Source organism: Penicillium solitum (assembly GCF_028829755.1).
Source record: "Penicillium solitum strain IBT 25940 chromosome Unknown utg000003l_segment0_segment0, whole genome shotgun sequence".
Classification (NCBI taxonomy): domain Eukaryota; kingdom Fungi; phylum Ascomycota; class Eurotiomycetes; order Eurotiales; family Aspergillaceae; genus Penicillium; species Penicillium solitum.
Window position 1 is genome coordinate 3,997,750 of NW_027072123.1, and position 20,143 is coordinate 4,017,892.

Here is a 20,143-nt window from a genome sequence, read left to right on the forward strand (position 1 = left end):
GCTAGTAATCCATGCACAGAGGAAAACACCACCATCTAAACTTATTAGAGTGTCCCATGGCAAATAAATGCGTACATCAAAATAGAGAAGAACTTGTCGTGGTTCTACTAGTGTCAGGAATCCACAAATGGATCGATGAAAAGACGAGGCCACGAACCGTCTATCTGTCCTTTATCAGACTCTCTGGGGTAATTTCGTTTAGAAAAGGAGAAGTCTAGCACGCAGTGTAGGGCATGAATGGACCGCTGGTACATGAAATTCGACATTTCCGGCATTCAATCTCGAGTTTGTCTCACTGCAGCCTAACATGCACCAGATAAAACAACAAAGCAAAGAGAAGTTGCGACTGTATATGTAGGAGATCCCTAACATGATTTTATTCTGATGATAGATGGAAACTTTCTCTGCTTGCTTATCTTGTTGCGGTGTTTTTGTCCTAAGTATCGTGGGAGTGTTATCTTTTCGGGTTGATGCCCGGTAATTAATAAACAAGAAGAAAAGCAAAAGTGCAGAGAAAAGGTTAAAACGATAATAGCGACATGAAGCGGCATCACAATAATGACGGCAGATAGGATAAACAACCACATAAGGGGATGCGATAAGACATATCATGGTCCTATAAAGCACAGGGTCAGAACTAGAAATGGAGACATACAAGACCGGATTATGATAAAACCCCATCTTTTGTAACATCCGCTCTGGGAGACCGAGACGAGGACTATGAGGGTGGTCATCCATTGCATCGGTAGATACCGAAGAGGGAGGAGAGGTTTCCGTGCCCATAGTAAAGTTCGGAATGCAGCACAGAATAAGACTGTTCGAACTGGTAGGCGACCTGTAGAGTCATCAAAAATGAAGTACAACTTCCTTGCAGGTCCTGCTCACCTCCAGGCTGATCAGCATGTCTTATATAAGCCCACCATAAGCCCGTGGACCCTCATGGAAAAAGCGAAACCCATCCATGGATCCATATAGCTATGTGGATCTTCAAAGAGTATATAAGCCAATCACAAGCATCAGCGTACATATCTTGCCCTCTTTTACTTCTCAGGTTCCAACCTTACAAGGAACCTTTACATCGTGGACCTTCGAATAACCTCGAGAACTATAATATATTGGACAGTACTTGGGTGAGGTTTGAAGATATACTTTGTACATAGCCAGATCTGATGATAGTTGGATCCTGATCTACCATGGGCCGAACATTATAGATAAACACATAAGAAAAATGAAAGAGTTGTTCTTTTCTAGCAGAAAGTCCAACATGCAGTTGTGTATGGCCGGATATAGTGATACATGATACACTGGACAATCGTCGTTTTATTGATTGAGCATATTCTTCTGGTTTTCTTCTTGTTGTAGTCTGATCTGTTTGACATATTACATCGGGGACTTTGTATTAAGAGGTCTTTTAGCAGTATTTCAGAATACTTTTTTGTGTCAATCGAGCTACTCTCGTGTATATATTTAGCTACCACCTGGGCACTGCCACATCATTATGCTGAAAACAATCTACGGAATTAACTAAATATAACAAGTTTCATAACGGCAACTTAATAGCAAACAGATTATCCCGTTAAAATTGAGTCGAGTGCAATGTATAATTGGTTTGATACCCCTACACTAAAGTATCAACGCACGTAGCCGGATTAAGTTAAAATTAGCCGACAGGGCACATTATATATTAGGGAGAACTATTATGATAGATACAACACAGTACAATTATTCTACAACCCCCACTCTCCCATTCAAACCTGACCATGGACCACTCGGCTGTTTCTCAATCCGAGACCCACTCCTCGACATCCCTTTCGCGGAGCGAGCATCGGAGGCCCATGAATCCGACCCATCTCGGTTCTCCCGACCCTCCAGCATGACCTCATCGAAGTCCTGGTTGAGGTTTTTACATACATCAGTCAGAGTCTGCCGGGCGTCCTGCGCAACCTCAGTACCCAATGCGATCTTTTGCTGAATAAAGTCTCGTCCGTTGGCAGCTGCAGCATTAGAGGCAAATGCCCATGCTTCAGCAAGACCAACAACCTCATCTGGGGTCTGATCGGAGGTCTGGGTCTGGATTCGCGAGCCGAGAGCAGTGGCCCGCGGCTGGCGGGCAGGAGTGGGGTATTCGGGGAGTAGGTGGGATTCGTCACTTAGGCGATTGAGAGCGCGGAGGGTCGTAGACTTTTCTTTTGAGAGTAAGCCAGATAAGTAGGATTTCTGGAGAGCCAGCGACTTTTGAATCTTAAGTAGTGGGACCAGGTTTTCGTTTGTATATGACAGAACATCGATTGGGTTGGGTGGTGGGATTTCTGGTATGACGAATCCGTTTTTGTTGGTTGATCGTGACAGAGGCTTCTGGGTCACATTGACTGACTGACAAGCCCTGGAGGCTGCGTCGAGGAGATCCCTCCGGGCTCGTAGATATGCGGCATATTGCTCCGTAATTTGCATCTTGCGATTCTCTAACCCCTGCTGGGCTTCTTCGATTTCCTCCGGAGGGAGCTCTTGGAGCAGACTCTCATCCGGATCCCCTTGACCAACCAGGCGTTCCTCCACCCATTGTACTAGCTCGTCGCGGGTCGTTTGTAATGCTTTTGCTTTGGCATCTGCAGTTTCGGCTCGAGGGTCATGCTGTGCCTTGGCTTTCTCAAACAATTGCTTTTGGTGATCCAATTGAGTTCTCGCGCGGACAACTGCTCTTTCGAGGCTATGCACTAGTTCATCCAAGTCCGTTTCAGAGCCATTGCGCCCCGCATCTGTATCTACCTCCGACAACAGCATGTGCTCCCCATCGTTGGCGACATCCTCCAAGCTGCCCGCATCGCGTGTTTTAATTTCTTCAAGATAATTCTGAAACACCTGTAGCTTGGTGTGGCGGCGTCGATCGCGTAGAAGGGCAAGGTATTCACGAAGTTCGGTGCCGGGCTCTTGCAGATCCGCATCGTCAGAAGGGCGGTTCGGGGTCGCCCTCTGGCGCCTTAACGAGGCGACATTCTCAGACGCCGAGGCGAACTCTTTGCGGGCCGTAACATTGGCTGCTAAGGCCTTTAGATAATCCTTTCTCAGCCCGGGGAGGTCGGTAGGGATCCGTTTGACTTCGGTAACACCATCGGTCGACGCACACAGGACGAGGTGGGATTGAGCATGATCGCTTGACTGATCGTCGAATTCGATAAATGAGCGCAAATAAGACGTCAGCGCCTGGCGAATTTGAAGGGTTTCCTGGCGCGACTTAACGTAAGGAGCGAGCGGTTTCAGAATCGGTGGAATGTGGGTAGCGTCAGGGGAGATTGGTCGGGCCATGGTTTCATTGGGCGGGGGTTTAGAGTACCCCAGGTGGCTATGCAAGCTTAGGTATCTGGAGAGACAAGCTGAGGCCCTCACAGGCCTTAGAAGACTTCACTGCCACAATCCACAGTGATATGAGATTGAAGTTGTTTACCCAGCTCTTTCGTGGATCGTAGGCTTATGTAACACGCAGATCATCCCGAGGTCCTCCCGGGGGCCAAAGTGGAGCTTATTGTTTTACAGTGGGCATCTCCAAGGCTATGATATGTTAAGTATGACGTTCCTTGGGGGCTTATAGGAGGTTGAAGACGATGATCAACGATGATATGAGCCAATTATTGCTCAATTTACTCAATTTACTAGATAGCTCCAATTGAGACATCCAATATGTCTCAAAAGGGGCCTGAGCACCATGTCTACATACGTACGGAGTACTATCTCCGTACAATTGGAAGTAGATTAACAAAAATATCCACGAATTGTGTCATAAGACAGCTACTAGATAGTTCCTCTAGTGTGTCGGCCTTTTCCTACATATGTACCTAGGTAAGTAGTTGTACATAGTTAATGTTGCTGCATGCCTGGAATGTTCCCCATGTTATCTCCAGAGCTACGATGTACATGTACATCCAATCGATGCAGATTACGTGCACGGCCCAATCAAAGCGACAAAGGATAAAACATTTCACGGCAAGAGAGAAGCCCAACTTCTTAGGTCTCTCTCTTTCTCTTCCTGTCTCTTCCTGCCTTTCTCAATTCCCCTTCCCGAAAGGAGGCCTTTGACCCCCTCCCATAACTGGTATGTTTCAACGATCTCCCTGGAATTGCATCAAGGGGTGTTTTGATTTATATTTCCCGAAGTCTGACTGTTGCTGATTATTTATCCCAAGGCTGAAACACTTATAGTTCAGCCCTTTTGACTCATATGCCGACAACAGGTGCAGAACAACAAACTTACCGTTAAGCAATATCATCAGAACATACATATCTGATAGCCATGGCTCCCGACTTGAGCGCTGTTTCCAACTCTACTATGGCACGACCTCGTGCAGTAACATCGGCACCCGCTATGGCATCGCAGTCTCCGACACCCCGACAACCAGTACATGGTCCTCATATTTCTACAGCACTTCCGCCCCCAGGAAGTCCACCACCCGGAACGGGGGATTATGGCATCACAAGTACCGCTCAGGGTAAGTCCACAGTGGCAGGCACCACTTTGATGAGCTCCCCGACTAACAGAATAAGGGCCATTGCGTCATCCTCAGCCGCTGACGCCTTCGGATCTCCATCTAGTGCTTGAGAAAGAGCAAGAAGCAATGGTAAGTGGGATCCCAGAGCCCCGAAGTATACATACCCGTGGACCCCTCAACCGCTGACGCATCAAAACTCCCCGCAGGTGAATCGATTGACTCGAGAGCTATCTATTCTCCGCCAGCAGACAGCATCCGTGGCATCGACAGCATCCTCCACATCGACATTTAACGAGGCAGACCGCGCACAAGCATCGCCTACTCTCAGCAGCTCAATCCCATCTCACTCTGCGCGACGGAACCGGTCCAACTCGAGCCTTAGTTCACATGCTTCAGCAAACCAGGCCCCACAGTCTGCAAGTGTCACTGGAATTGCACCCTCACGAGACATCCCGTATCGCCAGACAGACCATTCTCGGACGGTTCGCAGTCGTGAGCCATCCCTCACATCTCGCCGACCCTCCATTGGGTCACTATCCTCGTTCTCCCACAATAACAGCAGCGTATACCCCCACCGGAACTCGGTGTCCCAGACCCATTTAGGCCATTCACCCGGAGGCTCGCTGTCGCGGTTTGAGGAGGCCACACATCATAGGTTGGAGGTGGAATACATGAAGCGGGAGAATGAACAGCTGAGGAGGCGCGTGCGGGATCTGGAGCAGACTTTAAAGAGACAAAAGGAGGATTCAGCAAGTGAGGCTTCTGCCACACCATCTGAAAGAATCATTGATGCCTGATTCAATTTCCATTCTAACCCATATCATTCTTTCGCATTGCCACCGTGGTGCCCAACATTTTCATATCGGGAGGTTTGCAGGCAAACACATTCAACGCAATCCTATTTTTTTTTTGACATGTGAAATTCATTTTCCAGGCAGCTCCATTGAAAATGATGTAGTCCAATTAAACAAAAAGCTCAACAAAACAAGAAAAGAAAATACCAAAATAAATTAGCTATGTGAGGCGGTGCAACAGCCCCGCCATACGTCACCACGTCACCTGTGGCGCAGTCGGCCTCGTTAGATAAATAGTCGCATCCCACCTGGGAAATGGTGTGACGCTTAGATTTCTTTTACAACTTTTTTCTATTCTCCTCTACCTAACATCATGTCTCACTCTACCGTCCATGTCTCTGGCATCTCGTCAACAACCTCCGAGAAGGAGGTTCGCGACTTCTTCAGCTTCTGGTACATTATCGCAATTATTACTTTATTTGACAACATACTAACTTAAAAACAGCGGAAAGATTGTTACTCTCTCAATCACCCCGGTCTCTGGGGAAGCCGATGCTCAAAAGTCCGCCACTGTGACCTTTGAAAAGGAGGCGTAAGCTACCCCGCACCCAGTTTCAACCTCCTTTCCCGCATCCCGCAACCAGCCCACATGAAAACCAAAAAAACTAACCCAATCTCCCAAAAAACAGCGCTGCTAAAACCGCCCTCCTCCTTGACCAGACCCAACTAGGCACTTCCGCCGTGCACGTCGAAGCAGCCAACAACATCGAAGACCTAGCCGGAGCCCAAGCGACCGGCGCCGGCACCGAAACCAAGGAAGAAGAGCACCACATCGCACAAGAAGACAAGCCTCGATCCCGCATTGTCGCCGAGTACCTGGCGCACGGGTACGTTGTGAGCGACAATGCGATCATGAAGGCGATCGCGTTGGACCAGAAGCACGGAGTTTCGAACCGCTTCACGTCGGCCCTTACAAACTTCGATAAGAAGTACAATGCCACCGAGCGCGCTCGCGGCATCGATGATAGCTACAAAATCTCCACTAAGGCGGCTACTGGCTGGCGCGGCCTGAGCTCGTACTTCGAGAAGGCTCTGGAGCACCCCTCCGGCCAGAAGCTGCGTGACTTTTATGTTCAGACCGATAAGCAGGTGCGCGATATTCACGCTGAGGCTCGTCGTCTGGCGGATCTGAAGCAGGGCAAGGCTGGCGAGGCCGAGGGTGCTGCTGTTCCTCCTGCTGCTGTCCCTGCTGCTGCCCCTGGTGTTACTGCCGCGGAGCCCGCTGCTGTTCCTGCTCAGGCTGAGGCTGCTGCTGCGCCCTCTGAGAAGGCGTAAGGGATCCCGGGAATGAGGTCTTAACTTAATGAGGAGATGAATATCTGCGCTGGGCGTGTTTCCTTTGTGTCTATTGCTTTATCTTTTTCCTTCTCATGATGCCATGCCATGCAGTGTTCATAGTTTATTTTTATTTTTTTTCCTTTCTGCCTGTGTGATAACCTGATTTTTGGGCACTTATTACAAGTGAGCTTATGATAACTACGGGCCTCCCAATAAGCAATACAAATGGACATAAAAGATTGATTCCACTCACAAGATTTAATGTATTGTTTGACTAAGTACATAACTCAAAATAGAGTAGTTATTTGAGCTTATTCTTCATGATATCATTATCCAAAATTCAAAAACAAGACCCTTCCAGGAAATATCCTATCTCAATGTTGTTTTCCCTTGATGTACTTCTCCGCCTCAATCTTCTCTAGCGGGTGTTCGGGGTTGCTCGTCAGGACATTGTCCCTGAAGTGTTCTGATGAATGTTGCGAGAAGTCAGGTTCTGGGTGTTTGCCGACGTCGGTCTTGCCAGTGCCGGGGGTATCCTGTTGCTGGGCACCAGATTGGCGCTCCGGAGAGGGGGATTGGCGGCCGGGGTAGGGAGCAGACATTGTGGGTATTGTAGGATTGGGATTGATGTACTAAAGAGAGAGAAATATGTGAGTTTCTTGATCAGGGAAATGAAGTATGAGGTGATATGGTGATCTTGATAGTACCGACCTTTAATTGATGTAGTAGATATGTAGGCTTAGTGATGAATGTAGAATATTTGTGTCTAAACAGTAAAATCTACGAAGGAGCTCTTTTTATTTGATTCTGGGAAATCAACTGACGTTACCATCTAAACCGGTTGGGGTTCATCATCATGACGTTGTGGAGTGGCACTCTCCATTCTACTACCAACCTAACATGATATTGCAAGTTGTTAACTACAATAACGACATATTACGGTGTGCTTTGAGGCTAGCATATACGCGAATCTTTACTTGCTGGTTGTACTACACATGTACGAGGATGTATAGCCGTAGATCCTTACTATACGCGCATCAGTACAGAGACAGTACTGGACTATTCCCTCAACTTCTTCAATTTCTAACTATCGCTTCCTTTTAACTAGCCTTATTTACCACATGGCCAGCTAGTCTTACATATGATCAATTGCCCATTTTGCCCATTTCCATCCATTATATTGTCGTCCTACCTGCCCATGTAGCATTGAAATAAAAAAGGTGGATGGGAAGACCATGACAGAAAGAATGGACCCCAAAATGCTTCTAGCTCATGAATAACTCTAAACTCAGCTTGTTTATAACGTCGACACACGCAGATCACATCAAGTTGGCTCCAAAACTGAGCCGCACTGACATCCGGATCTGATAATTGCCTCTCAGACATATGACGTCATTTGTCACGTTTGTTTTGACCTCACATCTTCTTCCCTCTACACTGTTTTGTTATCACATCAGCTTTAGCGACACAGTAAGTGGAAGTGTTCTTGGAGATAATTTAGTGCCAGTGCATGGATTTCCTCGGTACAACCTACTAGTAAACGGGCGAGACACATGACTTGATGTTCATGACCCATCCCTGCCTGATAGTCCTCCATCCACTTAGACCACTGAGCCATCCCACGGCGACAGACTGACCGAAAAGGCTTAAGGATGTTGCTCCAAAGACCAGATTTACGACCATATTGTTGAAGAGATCCTTCTTTTGTGTTCTGGGTGCCTTATTGGGTGTCTATCCACATGAGTGATCTTGAAATGTTCTTGTAAAAATGTGGATTCAGTTCCGAGTCCACCTATGTGGCTGGTATCTACGGGACTACAGGTTCCAGAACTGGAATCCAACATTCGTAGCATGGCTGATGTACTATATCATGAGGAAACAAGGGTGTCTTCAGGGGAATCTGTGCATCGAAGAGGATTAGAAGGGGGTCGGAGGGGAGATGCCCTCGAGCAGAATGTCCACGGGTAGGACTTTTAAGAGTACATCAGCGAGAGCATGACAGGAAAAAGACATGACGAAAGAAACACGGAGGTACAGAGCAGATGGGACATGATCTAAAGAAGCGGGAAAGACATGAAATGGGCATATGGTCTCGTGAGGAAAATGCGGAAAGGGGAAAAAAATATGAGACTAGACGTCCGAGGCATTGGAAATTCGAAGCTTTTTTTTTGTTTTTCTCAATCCATCTCGTATAGTCTCTTAGTTGCCGTTGGCCTGCATGCCCGCTGCAGCGGCGGCTTCTGCGTTGGCAGCGGCGACCATGGCCTTGGCGTCGGCTTCGTGGAAGACGCCTTGAATGACCTGCTGCTCTTCGGGACCGAGAACCTTGGTCAGACTCTCGTACAGCTGGGGCTGTTCTTGCTGGAGGCCTGGAGTTAAGGTTAGTGGGTGATGCGTAAAGGAAATTATCTCGTAGAGGTCACTTACTCAGCAGGACATGCTTGAACATGCCATATGGCTCAACCTTGTCCAGAGGGGTCTCCAGAAGGCTTTCCTCGTCCATGTCATCATCGTCGTCATCGGTATAGGAGCCAAACTTTTGAGCCTCCTGGTTGAGGAAGTCGAGGTAAGCGGCACTCTCGTCGGGGACGTCATCTTCCTCAAGAGCTGCTTCAACCTCGTTTTCGTCCCACTCAACATCTCCATCCCAGTCATTGTCCTCGTCATCCTCATCATCCTCGTCATCGAGGGTGAAGTCGGACTCCTTGGTAGCATCCTCACGTTCTGAATGAATTCTTAGCCTTTGGGGAACACGACGGGAGATTGGGGGAAACGTACGCTTGAGAGCAGCAGGCAGGGTTTGGAAGAGTCTTGTCACACCCTGCAACAGTCTGGGCCATCCCTGCTGGACACTGACCGGAACATCGGTAGCCTTCAGAGTAAGCAGCGAGCTGATTGCGGCAATTGACAGCTTCTTGTCGTGCACACGTCTAAAGTTGTCGATGTTAGCGAACCAGGTGCTGAAGAACTTGTTGGTCCAGCCCTTGGCCTCCATAACCTGAAGACTGAGAGCTGAGTTGTAGTAGATGGCGTTGATGACCATCTCCATCAAGTGGATGCGGTACGACTTGGTGCGTGCCTCGCCGGCATCGATAACCCGCATAGCCATCTCAATGAACATGGGGATATACTGGTCAATGTGACCCCGAAGGTTGAGCATCAGGGTCTCAGCAAGCTTGCACCCGCAGATGCGGTCAACGCCACCAACCTTGTCGTCAGAGAAGATGTCCTGCACCATACCGACCATAGCGTCCAGGTAAGCTGGGTTCTGAACCAGCATATCAGAGCCATAAGCGACATAGTTGTCAAGGGCGGGGAGCATATCTGCACACAGAAAAGTCAATAAAAGTTCTAAAACCGCGCGAATTTATGTGGATCTCTTACCTTCAAGGTACAGCTCAGCACCAGCCTTGAACGTCTTGTGAATCAGCTCGAAGGCTTGCCACATGGACGGGGAAATGGTCTTGGATGCGAATGTGCAGCTGTCAATGATCTCGAAAATTTCGTTGTAGAGATCTAGAATAACCAATTAGAGCTGGACGTGAAATTAATGGATTAAAAAACTTACCATAAAGCTTGTTCTCCAGGGTGATGCTGATGACAGGCATCAAGATAGTCTCGAGGTGTAGAAGCACGTCGGGGGTGCTCTCGAGTGTGAGAATGAGAGTGCCGATGGTCTGCAAAACGCCCAGAGCGGTGATGCTCTTGTCGTCCAAGAAATCGCCGTAGCCATCCTCGTCACCACCCTTGGAGGCGTTACGCTCCAGGAGCTCACCAACAATGCGCATGTAAGTGTCGCGGAGCTGCTCGCTCAGTGCCACAGCGAAGGGAGTAAGCTCGGCAGAGAAGACCTCAACAAAGTCCTCCATGACGTTAGCCAGAGCATCCACATCGACCTCATTGGCCAACTTGAGAAGCTGCTGCATAATCTGGGGGATGTTCTGCTGCATCGATGTACGGATGACATCGTGGCGGATAAGGGGCTGCAGAGCAAGGGCGGCCTCAACTCGCACGGGAAGTTCGGAATCGGTCATGGACTCGAGGATGTTTCGGTAGATAACCATGAGGTTGTTCGGGTCCTTGAAGTCGAGCTGCTCGAACTTCTCCAGGGTGTCGCAAGCACGGGCACGGAGGAAGCCGTGGGGACTGCGGAATTCGGGGAAAACATGACGGACGAAGAAGTATTCGACTTGGTCAGCAATTGGACTCTTCTTGCCTAGGATGACGGAAGCAAGCGATCCAATCATTCTCAAAGCACCCTCCTTCTCCCTGGGCTGCTTCTGCTCCTCCGGCTCAGACTCATACTTGCTAACAACACTGTTCACGAATGTGAGAATGGAGAAGGTCTGCTTCTTGCGGTTCTTGGTGAGGGAAACCAAGAAGTTTGTGGCGGCAACATCAGGAGCGGACACTTCCTCATAGAAGTTCAACTTGCGGTGGAGGTACTCGGATGGGTCGTCTTCGAAAAGCTCAATGTCCTCGTCGGACTGGCACAAGATGGGGAAAACGAAGTGGGCAATCAGGTTGTCCATGTGCGGCTTCAAGTGGTCCCACATGGCCTTCGGCTTGACACACTCCTCCATGAAGACCAAAGTATATGAAAGTGCGGAGTTGCTGAGCCATTGCGTCTTGGACACCCACTTGTCGATCTCCGTCAGGTATCCCTTGAGAATTTCGGGGGCAAAAGTGCTGATAAAGGTCTTCGCATACGGTGTGTAGTCGGGGGTAGAGGATTTTGTGATCGTGGTGGGGTTGCCGTATCTGATGAATAGACGGTTCAGGTTGGCGTAGGACCATTTCTTGCACTTCCACCAGTGGTTCATCTCCCGCTCCTCCTTCGAGTCTGCCATTGAGCTCGCAGGGGGTACCTTCGAGACGATGCGAAGGAATAGTGTACACCAGTCCACAGTTGCCTGGTGGGTCTGTAGGCATGGGGAAAGCTCAAACTAAATCCGCAACCAGTCAGTATAAATGGCTTAGCCACGCGCAGACTAGAATCAGGGTAACCGACGTAAATTGCGTGCTTGAAAGCCTTCACCACAATACGGAGCATCTCCGCAGCCTCCAAACTTTCCTCATCAACAAGCTTAGATCCGATGCTGAGCAGCTGGGGGAATGAATGCTCCACGATTTTATCGAACTCCTCTCTCTTCTCGCCGGCCTTAAACCTGTAAACGCGGCAGACTGCCAAAAGACACTGCAGACCCGCATAGACCGTACTTGCGTCATTGGTGCCGAGAAGCTGCAGAGTAAGATCCAAGAATCCGGGCCACTGCTCGGGGAAATCGTTTTGGAGGATCTTCTGGAGGAGGGGAACCAGTTGATTGCGGACATTGGGGGGCGTCGAGGCCAGGGCAGGGATAAGTCTCTCCCTGAAACTGGGCTTCTCGGCTTCGGGAATTGGCGTACGCTGCGGGCTATCTTCGACGGGGGCCCATCCACGGGTAATACGGTTCTTCAGGTATACACCAGCTATAGGAAAGAGCGGGGTCAGTAAGAAATAGAAGTTCCTTCGCGAACCAACATGGACACCCAAAGACTTACCAGAGAGCTGGACTGCATTGTTCTGCTCGCCCTGCAAGATATCCAAGAGTCCATTGATAAAACCGGGTTGCGTCTCGGCCTAGATATTCAACCACGTGTGAGCCTGACGTTTCTGTGCCCCGCCAGTCGATCTAGCACATACATATTTCAAATCAAGCTCCGCTTGCCGGCGAATATCCGCATTCGCGTCTAGAGTAGACTGAATGCGATCTCGGAGGGCTGTGACATCCATCGCGCAACAATCCCCCAACACCAGAAAGTCAAAAAATCTCCAAATAAACTGAGAACCCCGGGGGGAGACGCGGACGGGCGCCGATGGAAGACGGGCGAGGGGAAAAGAGTCAAGGATTGAAAGGACGTGAATGTCCTAAATAGATCGTATGGATCTTGAAGAGAAGGGGAAAGAAGATGTTGTTCTTGCAAGAGGAGGGGGATTTTTTTCGATTTTCCCGACTTCTCGGGAGGCGGTCGCCCCGCAGCTAATCAGAGGCCGCACACACGGATTTTCCTAAGAACTATGAGCTATGACTATGGTGCTTGGGTAACATTTGGGGTTGATGTATTACTTTGATTACTTTCCATAAAATGTATTACAGGGGTTTATATTTTAAATTCAAATGGAATTTAATACTTTCATGTTCATTTCTTCGTTTTGGTTTACATACATGGTGGTGAATCCTCCATTAGTGGAGAGCCTCATGATTACCCAATAGGGGCACAGGCATTAAAACCATATCCCCCCCCCCAAAGGATTGAGTATCTTCATATGTAAATAGAGGCTTCACATGTACAGAGAGGCCGCGAAGATGACATCGCGCTTGATCAACTCCTGGGCTTTCTGCATCTTAGTGTGAAGTGCTGGGTCGCCGACCAGTTTGGCCGCATTCTTCACTTCGCGACAAGTCTCATCCAGTCGGGTGATCACCCGAACAATAGTACCCTCCATCACATCCGTGAGGTCTGTGATGCGATTGAAAGACATTCCCTTGGCCCACTCATAGACAACTTCGGCGAGACCAAAGCGGGGCTTGCTGGCAAAGTCGTTGGAATCTTCACTAGACTGAATGACCTGGTGTAGAATCTGGAAATCATTCACTCTCTCGGCGATGCGAACAATCTCTTTCTGGCCCTTCTCCAGACGAGGAGTGAGGGTGGGTGTGCTTTCTGTCTTCTCTTGGAATACAAATGCAGAGAGGAGTGCAACAATCTCCTCCGGTTCGTATTCAGCAAGAACGTTCTCGAGAACCAATTCGGTCAGTACCAGCTCATCGGCGGAGTGAATCTCGCATGCCACCTTGCCCTTCAGTTGCACACGAGATTGCTCGTCAACAAATCCGAGCTCTCTCAGCACGTGAATGCGCTGCTCATAATCCGGAAGTAGTTGAAGGTTTTGGTCGGACATCAGTTGCTTCAGCTCCGAGATGTTTTCTTTAACTTGCCACTCGTCATGTTGCATCTCGAACTATTTGAAATTAGTATAGGGCTCAGCTCAGACGAATAGAAATAAGACACTCACGTGTTTCACGAAATCAGGGCATTGTAGGCAGTGGCATGACTGAGCAATTTCTGCCTGAGCTTGTCGTTTGTCAAGGATATCGCGAATTCCCATGTCTTTGATGCGTTGCCAGTCAATCTCTTCCCAGCCCGTATGAATCCAGGAGTTGGTGTACTGGTACAGTTCAATTTCAGCCCACTTGGTAGACTCTGTTCCTGAATTAGTATTTTTGACACCCGTATATGTAAAAAGAAGCAAATATGCCCTTACCTTTCTTAATGTTTAGATACCACATTGGTTTTGTGATCTTGACCAGGGTGTTTGTCACGCACTCGACGTCGGACAATGGGATCTTGCATACTCGAAGGCTCATATCATCGACGCGACTAGGGAGTGGTTGGAAGTAGGGTCGGAACATAGGCAAGAATGGAAGAATATCGGTGGGGTGCCGCTTGTTACTCAAGGTCCCGATCTCAAATACTTGGATACAAGGTACCGCCCCGATGACTCCCGCGAAAACCCCGTCGCGCGTAATAACACCAGCAGTACGTTGTCCGTCCTAACGATCATGTCAGCATTCTCCCAACCACGTACTACCACAACAGAACATATGAACTCACCTTGCGGTACACAACCAGTCTCTTCGTTGTGAAAAGGCGTTTGCCCACAGGCGATGATAGCAGCTCGGTGTGGAACTCAGCTGTGAGCTTTCGATACTCCATGGCGGCATCATGGCAGGCCATCAAATCCAGGTCACAGATCTCACATGGTGTCCGTTTGATCTTCGCAAGACTGGCCTCAGATACCTGTACTTGCTTCTCGTGTTCCGGTAAGAGAGCTTGTGTTGCGTTTTCACTGAAACTCCGCTTGATCATTTCCTCAATCTTTAGGGCTTCCACACGCAACAGATTCAGTATCATGTTGTATGTCAGTCGGAACTGAGACCTAAGCTTTGTCGGGTCTCCAAGGATCATCTGTTTGAGCGACGCAGCAGATGGGGCCTCATCCTTTCCGCTGTTGGTCACAATAACATACCCCACCGTGTCAAGACCTCTACGACCAGCACGTCCCGCCATTTGCGTATATTCACCGGGCAGGAGGTCACGGAATGATTTGCCGTCGTGCTTACGGAACCCAGAGAATACCACAGTTCGGGTGGGAAGATTCAGACCCATCGCGAAGGTTTCTGTGGCGAACAGAACCTTCACCAGAGACCTAGCGAAGAGAATCTCAACAACCTCCTTCATGATGGGCAGGAGACCGCCATGGTGTACAGCAATGCCTCTGCTTAGTAGCTCGCGAAGACGAAGAATCTGTGGTAGCGTGCGGTCCTCGGGCTTCAATCGGGTGAGTGACTTCTCGATGAACATGTGGGTCAAACTCTTCTCGCTAGCATTGCTGAAGTCTTGATTTGACAATGAATCTGCGTTCTCCTCGCATCGCTTCTTAGAGAAAACGAAAACACATCCCGGCAGCAAGTCTTCTTTGCGAAGATGCGAAACAAGATGCACCCAGGTGTTCTTGTCCTGGGCCGCACTTGTACGACCACCACCACGGCCTGTGCGAGCAATGTTGCCCGTTCCTCGGTTGGAATACTGTCCGCCGCCCTGTCCCCGACCTCGCTGTGGACCTCCACGCTGTGGGCCGCCACGGCCACCTCTGATATTCGCTGGCTGACCACGTCCCCGGCCCTGGGGGACTGGTGCTCTAGCTTGCGCCGACTGCGCCTGAGCTTCAGCCTCCTTCTTAGCTTTGGCCTTATCTTTGCCGGACAAAATATCATCCGCTTCCTTCCAGCCGCTCTCAAGGAATCTTTTGTTGGAGTCGACGATCTTGTGCTTGCTCTTCCCGGCCCAGAGATAGTGCTCCAGCGGGACAGGTCGCTTATGGGTTGAAATGACATAAATGTCCTTCTTCTTTGTACGGCCGACCCAGGATGCAAACTCCCGGGTATTGGGCACAGTGGCAGAGAGAAGAATCAATGTGACATGCTCCGGAAGCATAATGATGACTTCTTCCCATACCACTCCTCGTTCGAGGTCATTCACATAGTGCACCTCGTCGAAAATTACGAATTCAACATCGCGGATGAGATCAGCGCCACGGTACAGCATACTTCGCAAGATCTCAGTGGTCATGATGAGACAGCTGGCTTCCGGGTTGATTTGAACATCGCCGGTCAGAATACCGACGTCGTCGAATTCGGTTCTGAAATCACGGTATTTCTGGTTGCTCAGAGCTTTGATGGGAGACGTATAGATCGCTTTGGTCATGTGTTTCGCAGCCAAGGCGATTGCGTATTCAGCCACAACTGTCTTGCCTGCCGAGGTATGGGCCGCAACAAACACCGAATCACCATTCTCAAGATGGTAAACAGCCTCCTTCTGGAAAGTGTCGAGCTCAAATGGCCACTCTCTGGCCATATCGGGAACCAATTCATTGAAGTTCGGAATATCCTTGTTGATGTCGACAACGTGGGCCCATTCTTTACCCTTTTGCTTGTGGATCCCTGCGAGCAACTGGCTACGCGGTTCCAATGCCGGGAACTCAACCGGTAGCAAAGCGTCAATATCTTCTTCCTCTTCATCTTCATCTTCGCTGACATCGTCAAGCTCGGCCTTTGCTCCTGTATCGGCATCCGCAGTCTCCTCGGGTTGATCCACCTTGAGGTCGCTGTTGTCTTGAAGAAGGGCGGTTTCGACTTCTTGGGCGCCTTCGGTGGCTTCTTTGGACTTGGCTTCATCGAAATCAACGCCGTTATCGAAGCCGGGGGGTGTGGTCAGAAGACCACCTTCGGTGCCAAAGTTAATAATGCGATCGAGCCCAGATTGTTTCCCGTTCTTCGATTGTTCTGTAACCTGAGCCTCGGCCTCCATTGCTGCCAAGGCCTCGATGGCGTCCAAGCCCCCGGGGGCGAAAGGAAAGAAGCCTGCGGCACCTCTAACAAAATCGGCGCGGCCAGCAGGTCGGCGGAGAAGCGAGGTTGAATTCTTGGCTGTTGCGCTTGCAGCAGGAACAGTGACTTCTTGATATCCAGTAACACGTCCTTCCAATCCCTCTCGCGTGAAACGAGTCACCGTCCGTGTTTGTGTTGGGGCGAGTTCGAAAAGGTCTGCGTAATCCGTCGAAACGTCCCATCGTCTGCCAAAGCTGTCAAAAAGCTGCCCCGCAAATGAAAACATGATATTTACTTACCTTTGGAGAGTGTTCAGCCATTTAGTGCTGAATTTGTCTGATGGGGTTAGGAACTCATTTTCAAGCTCTGTTAGCAACTCTTGGGCACTTTGAGGAGCTTGCTTCCGAGCTTGAAAGTTCTCGATCTTGCCATTCTCTTCGTCTGCGAGACGAGCATCGAAGGTCGAAGGGTCAAAGCCTTTGCCTTCTAGATCTAACTTCTTCATTGAGGAGTCCAGTGAGTCCGCCATGGTATGACGTACCGTGTCGAAGAGTCAACCGGCGAGTTGAAATTATGATGTTTGACTCGGCAATGGCCGAACCCCACACCGATAGGTGTATCGATTTCGGGCTCTGGCGCAAACCCGAGAAGAACTGCTCTTTGAGAGAGAAAATGCAAATTAACGGATAAAATTGGTGCTGCGAGTTATTCTGATGAAGTGTTTCGAAGGGATTGAAGAGAAGATCATTCAGCAACAAGCCAAACGGTAAACTTCTCTCAGTGACACTCAAGGCGGTACATATCGGCAGTATCCATGACGTCGATGCCGGTGTGGGGTTCTCATCCACGGCTATCATTTACATCTATACAACAACACACCTAACTAGGTATTTATTGCCAATTGTTAAACCGAGGTACTTAGAAAGTTCACGTCCCCATCTCTTTCATACATATGTACATAGACAAGTCCTCTGTACAGGTTATGCTTATACAGCATGTTTTGTTTATTTACCGGCACTTCTTGTTGGAGTTTCCCATTCGACCAAAAAATCTACAATTGCAGTAGTCGAGGATCTTCAGCATTTTCAACACTTCTACCCTTGATTTTTTTATTTTTTTATTTTTTTTACAACTACAACACCGTGAACAAAGAAAAACAATAAAGAGACAAAAAGAGAGAGGAGCCGCAGACTCCTAAAGCCTCAACAAGTATGTCCAGGTGGTTTTCAAACCCCCAGAAACTCCAATCATGTTGAAGTATTCTTTACAGTCCCAGTGATCATTATAACTTGAGCATTTGCAATCATAGCCAGAAGATAGATTATTTGATAGCAGGAACTGGCTTGACAGCCAAAGCAACCCGACAATAGTAGGTCATAGTACAATAACTATCTAGAGGTTTACGCGAATTTGGCGTTATAATCCTGCCAGCATAAATGATTATATTAAAAAAATCTCCTAGCTCGAACAAAAGCCTCTCCATTTCCAACGTTTTTACGGCCGTAAAACCGTGTCACTACGGAGAGACACCAGCACATAATGGACCCAATGGTCCATCACGAGCTGAACCAAGGGGCTCTGTTCTCATCTCCTCTACGTGCTCTTTGAGCCAATTTTTTGTGCTTCCCACAGAGATAGCTCTCTGTTGCCTGAAGACTTTTCTGAGGACGCTCTTTTTTCGAGGTTCTTTCCTTTTGATGTCACATTCCATTCTTGTTGTCTCTTGTTGTCTCTTGTTGTCTCTTGTCTCTTGTTGTTTCCTCTTGATGTTTTCTCTCGATATTGTCTCTTGTCATTCCTTTCTCTTACTTATATCTATAATGATAATCCTTTACCCTTCCAATATCTCCTTTTCCATCTTAACGTAGCATCAGCTCCAACAGCAAGTCTCCCGACAGGGGAATCACGACATCCAATGTCCAGTTTCCGTTTGAGTCGTATCCATAATTCAGGAGCTAAACTCAACACAGGCTGACTTGGGTCCACGGGTGGGACACAAACTGACAAAAAGCTTACGCTTCTGTAAATGGAGAGTATACGAAATACAAATTATGTCTAGGCAGCCTGGAGAACCCCAAACGTCGTTTGACGCCGAAGCTCATTTCAAAGGAACCTGCAAGTTTTCGAAGATGGTAAGCTCAGTGATACTTTCCCTCTATAAAACAGGCATCTTCGTCATTGCAGAAGGTTTTGACCTTGGTTTCCTACTTCATATCCATTTCTTTATCTATCCGCTTGAATGAATACATGTATATACTATCCACGCTAGTTCGTGCCACCAAGGTTATAACCCAAGAACTACCAAAAGGTATTTGTCAAAACAATTCCTCTCATTGCTTTCGATGCCTGGGCACATGGTTTGTTAGCGTCTACTCTACCTGGATAAAGCAGATAGCAATGATATATTTCTCTTAATCTTTCACTGCGTGAGCCGTACTAAGGGATTTCTAGATTCTGTCGGGCTAGAATATTGCCTCTTTATTTATAGCGACAACATGACCCACCGAGCAGATATCTTTTACGGTTGTATGAGCTGATAGTCTATGCTTTGACTTCGCTTACTTTAACAATACTTAACCAACACTCTTTGACTAATTTCCGACTGATTTCCCAGCTCGCTCTATCTTTCTTTACTGTTCAACAATACTTCACGCACCTGCATAAAATAGCTTAGTTGGCGAATAAATCATGGAATCCCGTCGTTCTACCTTACGTGCAGGTTTCCTCGTATTCGATGGGGTAGATGGGCTAGATTTTGCCGGGCCTCTGGAAATTTTCTTAGATGTCCATTACGGTATAGATTACACATCGCCGGACCCGGCCTTCAATCTCACCATTATCGCCCCTTTCGACCTCATTTTGACCAGTGCCGCCGTCAAAATCATTCCGGATGCCTCCATAGCATCCGCGCGATCCAAGCTAGGTGAATCTGATATTCTAGTGGTTCCTGGTGGTCAACCACCCATTGTTTTCGTCCTCATTGAAAGCAATTCAGAGGTGCTGCAGATCGTGAGGGACTTTAGACACCTATCACACAAAGATACTACAGACCAACCAAGAACCATTCTCTCCATCTACACTAGAACTCTCTTTCTAGGAGTTTCTAGTTTGCTGAGTGGGTTAAGCGCAACTACATACCATCTATTCCTTGATAGCTTACGAGCAATCTGTGAAAAGGAAGCTAAGACCCATGTAGTGCAGGCCAGATATGTGGATGGCGGGCTTAGAAAGAGCGGGCTCCGCGTGGTCACGGGGGGGGGGCGGAGTTTCTTCTGGCCTGGACTCGGCTTGCTATTTTGTTTCTCAATCGTTTTCTCCTGGAATGGCCTCGTTTGCGGCCAAGATGTCCTTGTGGAGCCCACTTTGAATATGGGATGGGGCATACGGGAGATATTCGAAGCTTAGCTGATCAAATTGTTTATGCAGATGGTATTTACAGCCCCAGATCGGTAGATAGTCCCTTCTCTTCCTCACGCATCCACGGAGTTTTCTCGAGCCTCTTTCCTAGTAGTTCTAAATCTCTTTGTCCCCCACACAAAAGATTAAACCGTACAAAGGGCTTTTCTATGTATATCCAAGTGTCCTACATTGTTCA

The 20,143-nt window shown here is 48.5% G+C and overlaps 8 protein-coding genes across 8 annotated transcripts; 4 read left to right on the top strand and 4 right to left on the bottom strand.

The window, feature by feature from the left end:
* Nucleotides 1-1,722: 1,722 nt before the first annotated feature.
* N7455_005442 (uncharacterized protein) lies at nucleotides 1,723-3,303 on the bottom strand (the record flags this gene model as incomplete). Its single annotated transcript, XM_040961172.2, has 1 exon — nucleotides 1,723-3,303. One exon carries the CDS (start codon nucleotides 3,301-3,303, stop codon nucleotides 1,723-1,725), a length of 1,581 nt encoding a protein of 526 aa, XP_040808407.2.
* Nucleotides 3,304-3,824: 521 nt separating this feature from the next.
* Nucleotides 3,825-4,133, top strand: N7455_005443 (uncharacterized protein; the record flags this gene model as incomplete). The annotated part of the gene is made up of 2 exons (XM_065605031.1): nucleotides 3,825-3,834; nucleotides 3,931-4,133. The coding sequence occupies 2 exons, from the start codon at nucleotides 3,825-3,827 to the stop codon at nucleotides 4,131-4,133; spliced, it is 213 nt and encodes a 70-aa protein (XP_065461931.1).
* Nucleotides 4,134-4,230: 97 nt separating this feature from the next.
* On the top strand, nucleotides 4,231-5,278 carry N7455_005444 (uncharacterized protein; the record flags this gene model as incomplete). The annotated part of the gene is made up of 3 exons (XM_040961168.2): nucleotides 4,231-4,481; nucleotides 4,537-4,610; nucleotides 4,688-5,278. The coding sequence occupies exons 1-3, from the start codon at nucleotides 4,286-4,288 to the stop codon at nucleotides 5,276-5,278; spliced, it is 861 nt and encodes a 286-aa protein (XP_040808393.1). The 5' UTR covers nucleotides 4,231-4,285.
* A 370-nt stretch (nucleotides 5,279-5,648) lies between these two features.
* vip1 (putative actin cytoskeleton protein (VIP1)) lies at nucleotides 5,649-6,610 on the top strand (the record flags this gene model as incomplete). Its single annotated transcript, XM_040961153.2, has 3 exons — nucleotides 5,649-5,728; nucleotides 5,781-5,867; nucleotides 5,965-6,610. 3 exons carry the CDS (start codon nucleotides 5,649-5,651, stop codon nucleotides 6,608-6,610), a joined length of 813 nt encoding a protein of 270 aa, XP_040808389.2.
* Nucleotides 6,611-6,902: 292 nt separating this feature from the next.
* Nucleotides 6,903-7,468, bottom strand: N7455_005446 (uncharacterized protein; the record flags this gene model as incomplete). Its single annotated transcript, XM_065605032.1, has 3 exons — nucleotides 6,903-7,245; nucleotides 7,325-7,379; nucleotides 7,452-7,468. 3 exons carry the CDS (start codon nucleotides 7,466-7,468, stop codon nucleotides 6,988-6,990), a joined length of 330 nt encoding a protein of 109 aa, XP_065461932.1. The 3' UTR covers nucleotides 6,903-6,987.
* A 1,314-nt stretch (nucleotides 7,469-8,782) lies between these two features.
* Nucleotides 8,783-12,555, bottom strand: N7455_005447 (putative nonsense-mediated mRNA decay protein (Nmd5)). Its single transcript, XM_040961139.2, has 8 exons — nucleotides 12,300-12,555; nucleotides 12,158-12,236; nucleotides 11,625-12,085; nucleotides 10,182-11,559; nucleotides 9,998-10,129; nucleotides 9,392-9,937; nucleotides 9,041-9,337; nucleotides 8,783-8,982 (listed from the first exon to the last, which is right to left on the bottom strand). Exons 1-8 carry the CDS (start codon nucleotides 12,387-12,389, stop codon nucleotides 8,813-8,815), a joined length of 3,153 nt encoding a protein of 1,050 aa, XP_040808406.2. The 5' UTR covers nucleotides 12,390-12,555; the 3' UTR covers nucleotides 8,783-8,812.
* A 383-nt stretch (nucleotides 12,556-12,938) lies between these two features.
* N7455_005448 (SKI complex RNA helicase subunit SKI2) lies at nucleotides 12,939-17,077 on the bottom strand (the record flags this gene model as incomplete). The annotated part of the gene is made up of 5 exons (XM_040961137.2): nucleotides 12,939-13,619; nucleotides 13,674-13,861; nucleotides 13,923-14,211; nucleotides 14,273-16,793; nucleotides 16,848-17,077. The coding sequence occupies 5 exons, from the start codon at nucleotides 17,075-17,077 to the stop codon at nucleotides 12,939-12,941; spliced, it is 3,909 nt and encodes a 1,302-aa protein (XP_040808392.2).
* Nucleotides 17,078-19,236: 2,159 nt separating this feature from the next.
* Nucleotides 19,237-19,721, top strand: N7455_005449 (uncharacterized protein; the record flags this gene model as incomplete). The annotated part of the gene is made up of 2 exons (XM_065605033.1): nucleotides 19,237-19,557; nucleotides 19,704-19,721. The coding sequence occupies 2 exons, from the start codon at nucleotides 19,237-19,239 to the stop codon at nucleotides 19,719-19,721; spliced, it is 339 nt and encodes a 112-aa protein (XP_065461933.1).
* Between the last annotated feature and the right edge of the window lie 422 nt (nucleotides 19,722-20,143).

Bases quoted from the DNA above. Each gene is read 5' to 3' on its own strand.
- N7455_005447 (XM_040961139.2), bottom strand. From the start codon at position 12,389: ATGGATGTCACAGCCCTCCGAGATCGCATTCAGTCTACTCTAGACGCG. The intron at 12,237-12,299 runs GTATGTGCTAGA...TTGAATATCTAG, and splicing joins CGGAGCTTGATTTGAAATAT to GCCGAGACGCAACCCGGTTT. The intron at 11,560-11,624 runs GTCGGTTACCCT...TTGCGGATTTAG, and splicing joins CTTTCAAGCACGCAATTTAC to TTTGAGCTTTCCCCATGCCT.